Source organism: Podarcis vaucheri (assembly GCF_965113315.1).
Source record: "Podarcis vaucheri genome assembly, chromosome: 2".
Lineage (NCBI taxonomy): Eukaryota > Metazoa > Chordata > Lepidosauria > Squamata > Lacertidae > Podarcis > Podarcis vaucheri.
In genome coordinates this window covers 125,158,641-125,170,638 of record NC_138760.1, presented here as the reverse complement: position 1 = coordinate 125,170,638, position 11,998 = coordinate 125,158,641, and the positions used below count along the sequence as shown (strand labels likewise).

The 11,998-nt window shown below is 44.6% G+C and overlaps 2 protein-coding genes across 3 annotated transcripts in view; both read left to right on the top strand.

The window, feature by feature from the left end:
• LOC309525094 (uncharacterized protein) overlaps positions 1–5,234 on the top strand; it is a 29,956-nt gene extending 24,722 nt beyond the window's left edge. Inside the window, exons 1-2 of one of the 2 annotated variants that reach the window (XM_082210483.1) lie at positions 3,549–3,853; positions 3,956–5,234. In XM_082210483.1, the coding sequence (XP_082066609.1) occupies positions 4,046–5,092 (1,047 nt within the window). In that variant the 5' untranslated portion in view covers positions 3,549–3,853; positions 3,956–4,045 and the 3' untranslated portion in view covers positions 5,093–5,234. Of the gene's footprint in view, positions 1–3,548; positions 3,854–3,955 lie in introns of those variants that run through there. The other variant, XM_082210482.1, reaches the window with a different exon arrangement.
• A 608-nt stretch (positions 5,235–5,842) lies between these two features.
• LOC309526119 (uncharacterized protein) lies at positions 5,843–7,921 on the top strand. The gene has a single exon (XM_082212027.1). It carries the CDS (start codon positions 5,848–5,850, stop codon positions 6,757–6,759), a length of 912 nt encoding a protein of 303 aa, XP_082068153.1. The 5' UTR covers positions 5,843–5,847; the 3' UTR covers positions 6,760–7,921.
• The last annotated feature ends 4,077 nt before the right edge of the window (positions 7,922–11,998 follow it).

Below are 11,998 nucleotides of genomic sequence, written 5' to 3'. Positions count from 1 at the left end.
TTTTTATTTTGACCATATTGCTGGGTTTCCCATGCAGTGAAAGCAATGTGATACTGCTTTAAACAGTCATGGCTTCCCCCAAGGAATTCTGGGAGCTGAAGGTTGTTAAGAGTGCTGAGATGGGTTAGGGGAGACCTGCTATTCTCCTCACAGAGCTACAGTTTCCAGCATTACTAGGGGAGAGGAACTGATGCACATCAACTAGGCACTCCCCCCGGGGTCACTGCTTGGGGGCGTACTTTAGGCCCTGACCTCCATAGGCTTCAGACAAGGCAACGCCCCCCGGAATCCTTCACCGAACTACCCTTCAATATTTGGGGGATGGCACTCCTCCCCCATCTCATCTACATAACAATCCCCCTACCAATGCCTAACTGCCAAGACCAGAGAAGTTGTGGCGATTTGCTACAAGGTAGGCAAAAAACCACATGGCCGGTGCCAATTTGCTAAGTGGAAAAAACTCCTCCCAGGCCCCTTAACGGCGACCAACCAAAGTCCATAGCTAGGTCAGAAGGAAACCTTGAAGGGCGGGCGGGTGGGAAACCGGTCAGCTGAGCGATCTGAAAGAGGGCGATCCCCGGGCTGCGCTTGCCTTAAATGGGGCAAACCACACACCCCGAGCCAGCCAATTGGCTGGCTCAGAGGATGACGCGGCCCGAGGATTCCCCAGTTCACGTGGGGCTGCAAGCCAGCCACCGCGCACGTGTTGGGGGCGTGAGCCTGCAACACCACCTCCTCCCAAGGTCAGAAGTGGCTTTGCGTGGCGGGTTCCCGCCTCCCACCAGTGGTAAATAACAACACAAGACACCATAATTAAGGGTAATGGGCTAAAATTGGTCACAACTTTATTGGTTACAGGTAAGAGTGGTACAGGGACGCGGGTGGCGCTGTGGTTAAAAGCCTCAGCGCCTAGAGCTTGCCGATCGAAAGGTCGGTGGTTCGAATCCCCGCGGCGGGGTGCGCTCCCGTCGCTCGGTCCCAGCGCCTGCCAACCTAGCAGTTCGAAAGCACCCCCGGGTGCAAGTAGATAAATAGGGACCGCTTACTGGCGGGAAGGTAAACAGCGTTTCCGTGTGCTGCGCTGGCTCGCCAGATGCAGCTTTGTCACGCTGGGCACGTGACCCGGAAGTGTCTGCGGACAGCGCTGGCCACCGGCCTCTTGAGTGAGATGGGCGCACAACCCCAGAGTCTGTCAAGACTGGCCCGTGCAGGCAGGGGTACCTTTACCTTTACTTAAGAGCGGTATTGGCTTAGGCACTGGTCCTATCCGTCTATCCGGCTTCAGCCTGATGGCTTGAGGACTGGCAAGGGTTAACACCAGCAGGGGGTGTGCCATCTGGGCATAACCCGGTCTCCCTCACCTCCCCCTACCTTGAACCACTGTGATGGGGGACTCTGCTATTCTTCCCAGCTCCTCTCCTTCCAGACACATCTCCACTCCCTCAATAATAACAGAGAACAACCAAACACACACAAATGTAAAACAGTTAAAACCATTGGAGCAGCAGGCCTGTCTCCAGCTGCCTGAGCCCAAATAACCCTCCCAAAACCTAGACATTTCCTTTAAAAAGAAAAAGTCTGCCCAGGTGGGCATGTTGCGCCCCCAAAGAGGACATGTCCAGGTTTCCCCAGACATATGGCAACCCTACAGTGTATAAAATTCATTGCTAGAAAAGGTTTGATGCACAATAGTACCATCATGTTCAGGACCCCTCAACTTCTGAACACCAGATTCTGGGTCTTCTACGTCCAGTAACTGGTCTTCCTACAGCTATCCGATTAGCCACTGTAGAAAATAGAATGCTGGACTAGCTTGTGGTCAAGCTAACATTACTAGGGTCAAAAAAAATTTTTAAGAAAACCACAAAAGTTGATGTTATTATATTGACAGTATGTGAAACCGGGCCACAGTTGAAATAAAAACAAAAAACAAGAAAGCTATAACTCAAAGTGCAGGAGGGGGAAAGAGGGCATTTCTGTCTTTCTCTCTCTGCTGTTTAATTTCTCTTTTCAGATCACACTTCCGGCCTGCCACAGTTTGTTTTTCTGTGAACTCCACTTCCCAGCAGCCTTTGCACTTCCCACATAAACGATCAACACCTGGCCCCATTTCTCTGAGCAAACTCCCAAGGGGGACAGTGAAGGGGCTTGAGATGAAGAAGGAAAGTCTGTGAATTGACCACTGCCTGTCTGAAGGGGTGAGCTGGAGCCTACCAAGAACTCAAGATAGGACCCGGGTGAGTCCAAGGATGACAGGCCTTTGGAAGAATGAGAAAGTGAAAACAAGGGATTTCTCATTGTGCAGGAGGAGGAATGTGGGTAGCAAGGAAGGATGCAAGAGAGAGATTTCTTCCCCTGGGAGGTTAAGATGGGGTGGGGCTTGGGAAGGGCGTCTCTTGCCTTCGTGTTTTGCATTAATGAAATATTTCCCTAAGGGGGGACTTGTTTTTTGTTCACTCATTTACGATTAAAAACCTTCTAATTGGTGACAAATCAAATCTTGCCAAATCATAATACAAACAGTACAGCCAAATATACAGTGCAACTTAAAAAAAATTCAGAAGGGGACCTCCTATGTTCTGGATCTCAAGAGAAAATGTCTTTTATTTTCTGCTTTCTTCTCTCTTGTTGTTTTCCAATTTCATATTTCCGATCTTAACCATCCTTATCTCACAATCACTGGTGTATGACTCTCAATCTTGTTTAACAAAGTCCATATATCTGTTAACATGCAAGAGGCAAATTTTATGCCATGTTGTTCTCTTTCAGTTGCTTATAAAACACAGTCCTCCCAATGGCCCCTTCTTCCGCTCCACTGCTTTTAGCTCCAAAGACTCTGGGCTCTCTTCCAAGACTCCGTCAACTGATAAACTTTATGGCATGGCGATCTTTCTGATCTCTTAACGGGCCAATGTTTCAGTAAAAAACAATGCCATGGAGCATACTTCACAATCAGTATTTATGCAGAGACTGTTTTCAGTACCTCTAAAATCCAAGCCAGCTTTCCACAGGCCTTAGGAAAGCCAGCAGAAATCCAAGAGTCACCTCACTTTCTCCTTAATCCATATATGAGAATAATCCATTCAGACAAATCCAATTTTGTGTGAAATACCCCCCTTTTATAGTCCATCAAATAGCTCCAGCCCCCCCCCCCACGCCCGGTAGGGGAGGCCATTATTTTTTTCTTCCTGCACATCAGCCATCTCCATTTTTTTTTCCCTCAGCCTGAGCCGCTTTCATATCTGATCTTGTTTTGGCAGTTCTAATTGGGGCTCTCTACCGGGGACTACGCAGCCATGTATCCAATTAATATTTACAGTTTCTCCTGCAATTCCTTTAGATATTTGATTGTTTCCTGGTGAGGTTCGCCATATCATGAAATAGCAAATATAAAGAATGTACAAAAAGGGCTGCCGCTCACCTCATAAATCAAAGCACAAAGATGAGAGGGTGGCTTGTTTAAGGCAGAGTTGCAACCCAGAGTCCACAACGGAAAGGAAAAGAGGGATAGGATGTGAATTAGGGCTTCTGCAGGTGGAGGTTGCTACATTTCCTGGAGCAAAGATCAAGAGTCTTAGGAGGAAGGAAGGCAGCTCAGTGGTGGCATGCCTGCCTTGCATTGCAGAAGGTGGCAAGTTCAGTCCCCAGTATCTCCATGTAGGGCTTGGGAGAGGCTTCCTGTATGAAACCCTGGAGAGCAGCTTCCAGTCAGTGTAGACAGTACTGAGCTTAGTGGCCAAAGTTACTATTCTTTTGTGTACATGAAGGAACATGAAGGAAAAGATTAATTTGGGAGCTATTTTCCTAAAACAGTAAGATGGAGGGTGTCTAGTGTACATATGGGACACACAATGTATCCTTTGAAAGCTGAGAAGGATACTTCTTATGCTTGTAATTCTCTGTATTTCCTGTTTCTCAAGATACCTTGTTTCAAACAATCTACTTTGCTATATAGGCAAAGGGAAAGTGGCAGCCAGTAAATGAAGCAGAAGACACCCTTGCCTACGAAGAAGGTTGCAAGGAGCCCAGTTGGACCACAGCCAGAATGATGATGTTTGATACTTGCAAGGAGCCAGACCTGTGCATTGTCTATGGGGAACCCATCAGACCAAAGCCCATCATCCACAAGAGAACGGGGGGTCAGCAGGAAGCCCACCCAGTTGATGAGGAGGATGAACCCCTTTTTCATGGAGGAAGTTCCGGAGCCTCCTGGAAAATCACAGTACAGACAATTCCTGTTGCTGCTAAGGAGCAGGATGTGTGCATTGTGGGTGAGGAGAACATCTGGCACTACCCCAACCCCTGCGAGAGAAATATGTGTTTGCAGAATATCAGCTCAGGGGAGGGTCCAGTTTACAGCAAAGGAGACTCCAGTGTCCCAAGTAAAACTCCAGCCCAGGCTGTTGTTGATGCCACAGCCAGGATGATGGTGCTTGATATTTCTAGAGAGCCAGACCTGTGCATTGTCTATGGGGAACCCATCAGGCCAAAGCCCATCGTCCATAAGAGAACTGAGGGTCAGCAGGAAGCCCACCCAGTTGAGGAGAAGGAGGAGGTACCCCTTCTTCATGGAGGAAGTTGCAGATCCCCCTGGGAAATCATGTTGGAGACAGTTCCTGGTACTGCTAAGGAGCAGGATGTGTGCATTGTAGGTGAGGAAAACATCTGGCACAACCCCAATATCTGTGAGAGAAAAGCATGTTTGCAGGAAACGCTCTCAGTGGAGGGTACTGTTCACAGCAAACTAGACTCCAGTGTCCCCAGGGAACCTCCAGCCCAGACTGTTGGTGATGCTGCTAAAGGACAAGACATCTGCATTGTGTATGACCAAGGTGTCCTACAAAAGCACACAGTCCATATCAGAATTGGGTATCCTGAGGAAACACACCCAGGGGAGGATGTAGTTAAACCTATTGCTGGTGGAAGAGATTGGAAAGGCCCCAATGAATCCACCTTCCAGCCTGCTGTTGATGCCACCAAGGAACAAGACTCCTGCATTGTGCATGAGGAAATGGTTAGACAGAGGCCCATTTTTCAAGGAAGAGCTCCCAGTGAAGCCACAGCTCAGAGAGGTATGGATACTGGTAAGTAATGGGACTCCCGGGTAATGCATATTGGGGAGGGAGGTCCCAGGCAGAATTGCTTCTTAGCTCCAGGTCTTAATGACAAGCACACAAGGCTATTTTTGAGGTCATCCCATGCTACACCAACTTACAGTAGACCCACTAAAAGTAATGGACATAGGACCCACTCTATGTAGCTTTTGTTTGCTAGGGAAACTGTACTGCTCTTGAGTTGTATATATTTATATATATGCCTTGTGCAGAAATTTTTCAATTTCGCTTTGTACTTTTTGTTGTTTTGTTTGTTGTTCACAACTACTTTCCCTACGTTCATAGTCTGCTACTTTTGCTGTATTGTCTGCTCTTGAGCATTAGAAAAGTTTCAATACATCAAGAATTAGAAATCTTAATCTAACCTTTTGATGGACAAACAATATAGCTATGCTTCCTAAAGCCAATGTAAGCTTCCACCTGCAGACTGAGAAAATATATCCTCTCGAGAGTAAAATCTCTACAGGTAGAAATTTGCTGGTGAAACTGAGGCAACAGCAAAACCTGATATTGAGCGGAGTGGAAAGAAAGCTCACCCATGATGGCAACTTACTGCCCGCTTAGACAGCAATGGCCCAAAAGTGTATCAAAAAGACAAAACATATTACATAGAATGTCTCAGTTTCCATCTCTCTCTCTCTCTGACATCCATGTTTTCCTTCTCTCTTATCCAGCAGGTGTTTTGCAGTGGAGACAGAAGAGAAGGAAATATTTGAAAACAGCACAGGATGAGATGGTGGAGCAGAACCTGCTGAGTCACGATGGACCAAGGAGGGAAAAGAGAAGCCACAGAAAATGGAAGACAGACAAATCCATCACTTCTCAAAGTGGCTTCTTCACTGAGCAAGGAGAACAACCAGAAAACAGAGGTGCTTTGAGAACATCCACAAAGGAGAAAACAATTCAAACGGCAGAATCTGGAGAAATAAGCAGTGGGAGCAGAAACAATGGAAACAGCCCCACATGCCCTACAGAGGTGAAGCAGTATGGAAAGAGCTTCAGGAATCAGAAGCAGTTTGCTGCCCATCAGAAGATTCACACAGGACAGAAATCACATAAATGTGCAGACTGTGGAAAGAGCTTCCGCAAGAAATGGACCCTTACACTACATAAAAGAACCCACACAGGGGAGAAGCCGTACAAATGTTTGGAGTGCGATAAAAGCTTCAATTACAGCTCACACCTTACTAGACATCAAAGAATCCACACAGGGGAGAAGCCTTTCAAATGTTTGGAGTGTGAGAAAAGCTTCACTGACAGCTCAAGCCTTACAGTACATAAAAGAACTCACACAAAGGAGAAGCCTTACAAATGTTTGCAGTGCGATAAAAGCTTCACTGACAGCTCAAACCTTAGAGTACATAAAAGAACTCACACAGGGGAGAATCCCTACAAATGTTCTGTGTGTGGAAAACATTTCTCACATATCTCGAACCTTAAAGTACATGAAAGAACTCACACAGGAGAGAAACTGTACAAGTGTGAACAATGTGGAAAGAGCTTCACCTGTAAATCATACCTGCAGAGGCATCAAAAGCACCACACAAGGGAGACACCCAACCAGGATTCAAATCTCAGTGAGCGTTTAGATGATGAATCGAGACCTCATGAAGGTGAGAACGCACAACGGATGGAAACCATGTAACTTCCTCAACTATCCTAAGAAAGTCACATCCACACAATATATTTAAAGCTTCCCCCTAAAGAATACTGGGAACTTAAAGGTGTTCGTAAAGGTGTCCGGAATTTAGACCTATGAGGTTGAAACTACTGTTTCCAGAATTCTTTTGAGAAAGCCATATAATAGCTACAAAGGAGCTGTAAAGGTTTGGTGCGGATGTGACCTCAGTCTCGGCGTCCATCTCTTGGGCATCGCAGGAGCCACCCAGAGGCCACATCCCCCCTGAATCTCCCAATACACACACATAATCCATGCTTTGGGTGGGTTCTTGAGTCTTTTAAGTGGCTAAAATACATTGCCTCAGGTTTTGGGTCCATTCTTTGTGTGGATTCCATGTGATAAGTGTGTGTGTGTGTGTGTGTGTGTGTGTGTGTGTGTGTGTGTGTGTAATAAAGTTGCTTTATCGTAATCACTTAGGCTATGAAAATTGCTCTTGGGAGAATCTAGAGAAAACTCAGTTCTTTCCTTGGCCAGAGCACACTCAACCAGCACCTTTCTCTCTTGACATTGGGAATTTCTCTTGGCACCCCAATAAATGTGAGGGCTCTTCTGTTCATCCGGCTGAGTTACCCAAGTTGGGGATAATTTAGGCTCTTGAAACCAAAGAGAAGGATTGACTCAAGGAAGGAAGGGAAGTTTGAAAGGCTTCAGAGGCTTCCCCGTTGGAAATGTAAAATTGGCACAGTAGCTGCTTCTACTTTTTAGATTTGTTTTGAGACTACCGATCCTGAATAATAAAGTTGTGTAAATATTATGCTTTGTGCTCTTCTGTTTTCACTGGCTCCTCAGAACAAAAATGGATGCAGCTTTCCAATTTAGATTGCAGTTTCCAGCACACTCAGCCCCCATTCACACCATGCAGTAAAAGCAATGGGATACCGCTTTAAACAGTCATGGCTTCCCCCAAGGAGATCTGGGAGCTGAAGGTTGTTAAGAGTGCTGATATGGATTAGAGGAGACCTCGTATTCTCCTCACAGAGCTACAGTTTCCAGAATAACTGGGGGGGTGGGGAGAAACTGATGGTTAAACCACTTTGCCCGAGCTGCTCAAAGAACCCTAAAAGATTGGTGAATTGCAGAAGCCAAGCTGGAGTTTATTCAGTAAGACTTGGTCCTCTGTATAGATGAAGACTTTATCAACCATAAATCAGTGGTTGCACCTGCAACTGAAATTGTGACACCATGTGAAAGCTTCACTAAAGTTATATTTCCCTTTGAGAAATAGCCTAACCTGTTGAAATTCTGCCTGCTACACAGCTGTTAAAGGCACAAGGATCAGAATAAGTACACTCAAAGGAAGGGAGAAGCAGCTTTTGAGGCCTCGGGGGATTCCTATTGCCTGGTATCTAAACCACTTACAAATCACTCGCAGCTCTGCATTCACTCATTGGCTGAATGGCTGGTGCCTAAAAATTAGGAAGGAAGGAACTAGGAGAACCTCCCTGGGAAGAGCGTTCCAGGAGTGAGGAGGCACCTCAGGAAAGGCCTGTTCTCAAGTTGCCAGGCTCCTGGCGTCTCGTGTCGGAGGCACACGGAGGAGTCTTTTTTTAAGAAAACCACAAAGGTTGATGTTATTATGTTGACAATATGTGAAACCAAGCCACAATTTAAAAACAAAAGCAGAAAGCTATAAATCAAAGTGCAAGAGGGGGAAAGAGGGCATTTCTTTTTCTCTCTCTGCTGTATAATTTCTCTTTTCAGATCACACTTCCGCCCTGCACCAGTTTGTTTTTTTGTGGACTCCAATTCCCAGCAGCCTTTGCACTTCCCACATAAACGATTAACACCTGGCCCCATTTAGCTGAGCAAACACCCAAGTGGGACAGTGAAGGGGCTTGAGATGAAGAAGGAAAGTCAGTGAATTCACCAGTATCTACCAGAAGGGGTGAGCTGGAGCCTACCAAGAACTCAAGACAAGACATGCTGGGATTGGGTAGAAAATTCTGAACTGGGGGTCCCTGTTTTTCGCCTCTTTCTTCTCCTTTGTGGCATTGGAAATGCATACTCGATCTCACAAGGGGCTGCTGCTCTGGGCCTCGAGTGTCGACGTTCCTTATCCCTAAGGGGACCTGGGTGAGTCAAAGGAGGAAGAGTGCAAGAGAGGGAATTCTTCCCATGGATGGGTAAACTGGGGTGGGGTCGGGCAGGTAGCTTCTTTCCCCTTGGCTTTTGCATTAATTAAATATTTCACAATGATTGCTTAAGGGAGAGTCCTTAGCCCCAAGGGGACCTGGGTGAGTCAAAGGATGACAGCCCTTTGGAAGAATGAGAAAGTGAAAACATGGGATTTCTCACTGTGCAGGAGGAGGAATGTGGGTAGCAAGGAAGGGTGCAAGAGAGAGATTTCTTCCCCTGGGAGGCTGAGATGGGGTGGGGTCCGGAAGGCAGCCTCTTGCCTTTTGTGTTTTTATTAGTTTTTCAATTAGATACTCCACATACACATATTGTGCTACATTTTTCATTTATACTTGCTCTTCAGTGCTGACTTGCCTCCTTCTTTCTTCTGCTTTTTTATACCACATATAATGTTATCGCATTATTTTCTTCCATTTTATATATTGTTATCATTTTCCATTTTTGAGCATAGTGTCCTCAGGTTTATACAATTCTTGTTGTCAATCTGTATTCATTTACCACTACTGTTAGTTATAATAGTTTCCTTATACATTTTGCTTCTTAATATTTTCATTATCCATCAGAGCCAGTGTGGTGTAGTGGTTAAGAGCGGTAGTCACGTAATCTGGGAAACCGGGTTCGTGTCTCCGCTCCTCCACTTGCAGCTACTGGGTGACCTTGGGCCAGTCACACTTCTGTGAAGTCTCTCAGCCCCACTCACCTCACAGAGTGTTTGTTGTGGGGGAGGAAGGGAAAGGAGAATGTTAGCCGCTTTGAGACTCCTGAAGGGGAGTGAAAGGCGGGATATCAAATCCAAACTCTTCTTCTTCTTCTTCACTTTTCTTAATCTTTCCCATTATGAGGTTTGTTTCCAATTCTACTAGTTTTACTATTTCATCTTTTCTTTTTTAAATGATATTTATTCACAATTTCAACAATACATAAAGGATCCCCGACCCTAGCCCCCAAAAAAGAAAAAAATAGAAAAAAGAATAAAAAGAAAAAATACAAATCTCCAATTACAGTTTTTCAATTGCTTAGTTCTTGAACCTCCTCACACCTCCCTTTTTGTATTCTAGTTTAGTTCGTTATTTCAGCAAATTCTTCCCATATTTCTCAATCTTAATTTATATAGTTAATCTCCACATTCTATCTTACATTATTAAGCAACATTCCCTTTCCCTCTTTTAAAATAATCTATTATTCAATTTACCTTATCCCATTCAACCTTATCTTATGTTAAAAATCTTAAAATTTCAAAAACACAACATATCCATACATTTTTCTTTAGAAACATTTCTACTAAAGCCAATTTAGTTCCTTTCCGGCAAATCCCTCAAATTTCAGTAATATTGCATTAATTCCAAAATTAACATAAACAATTTCTAATTTTCATCCCAACGTCCCTTCATCCTGGTTTCGGGTCATATCAGTCCTTTCTGTCCATTACTTAGTCCATCAATCCGGTGTTCTGATGTCCGAGGCTCTTAAATCTCTTGTAGGCCCCTTCTGCAGATTTTTTTGTTCTTGTTTGTACTTACGCAGTTCTTTGACTGTTGTTAGTTTCTGGGGGAGTGGGTCTCTGGAGGGTTCTATCCTGTAATAATTTCCATTTTTCTTCATCTGGTTGTCTCCTTCCCCCCAGTTCCACTCCCCATCCTCATCTTTATAGTCCAAAAAGTATTTGTCCAAGTAGTTGATCACCTGTATCAGAGTCCCACTAGAGTAGAAAACTTCCTTGACTTCAAGTGCTTCCCAGCACTCTCCAAATTCCATCATCCAAGGCAAAAGCTTTTGTTCCTGTAGAACTTTGGGTCTTACCATTTGTGTAGTATAGGAAATAACTGCTGCCTCTTCCTTCTCCGTCTGCCCTTGAACTTGCTTTGTCAAGCCGGATTCCTGAGTTGATCGCTGTGTAACTTCTTTATCCTTGGTCCCTGTTAAATCATATTCACTGGCCACAGCACTCATAAGGTCTAATTTTTCGTTCATCAGGCTCATTTTCCCAGACAGCTGCTCAAGGAGAGCATTAGTCCTGTCAAGGGCAGACACCAAACCTTCCTGCCAAAACATTACTGTTCAAAAACAAAGTCAGACGGGTTCCCACGGTGCAAAGGCTCACGTATGTTAGCTGAGACCACAAACTAACAAGCTCCCTCTAGGGGACACAGTTTCTATTTGTATCCATTTTTCCGGAGAGTATCAAACAAAAAAGTTACTTTCGATTTCAAAGTCCCTTAAGTTTCTAATACTTTCTTTCTTTAAAGCAAAAAAGCAGAAGGTGGCGTTGAAGTTAATTTGTTTCTCTTTTCTTTTATTTTTCCCTATCTGTCAAAGTTCTCCACTTTCAGTCGATGGACGTCTCAAGCAAATTCTGTCCCGATACACCGTCCCCAGGTTTGGGACGGTAGAAACTTATATTCCTTCTCTCACTTCCTGCAGGATTAAACAGTCAAATTTCTCCCCCCCCCTTTTCCTGCTTCCAAGGGGGGTTTTGTTGATTATGGGTGCAGGAAAATTCCAACTTTAAAAAGACTTTTTAAGCTATTAGATTGCAAGGTCTTTGCTTCAATCCGTATACAAAAACGGGAGGTGGACTTCCTGTTTACACCTTCCCGCTTCGTGCCTAATTCATAAAATTTGTAAGTTCTTAATCCAATTCTCCATTTTTACTCACGGGTACTTGATTTAGAGTCCAAATGTCATCAGGAAAAAGTCAGCACTCTCCGGCGATGGCTGCGCGGCTTCCCTCCATGGAAATCACATGACCACCGCAAGTGAAAGAAATCACCTTCTTTCACCCCACACTTCCAGCAATTCTTGTTTCCTGTTTTGTACATCCTTAACAGTTTAATTGGAGTGAGGTACCATCTGTACATCATTTTTAACAGATTTTCTTTTAACAAAGTACATGCTGTGAATTTTAGTCTAGTGTTCCATAGTTTTATCCACTTCTCATATTCAATGCTATGGCCAACATCCATTGCCCACTTAATCATGACGCTCTTGATTTCTTCGTCTTTTGTACACCATTCTAATAAAAACTCACAGACCCTTGACAATATTTTTGTGTTTTGTAATATTGCAG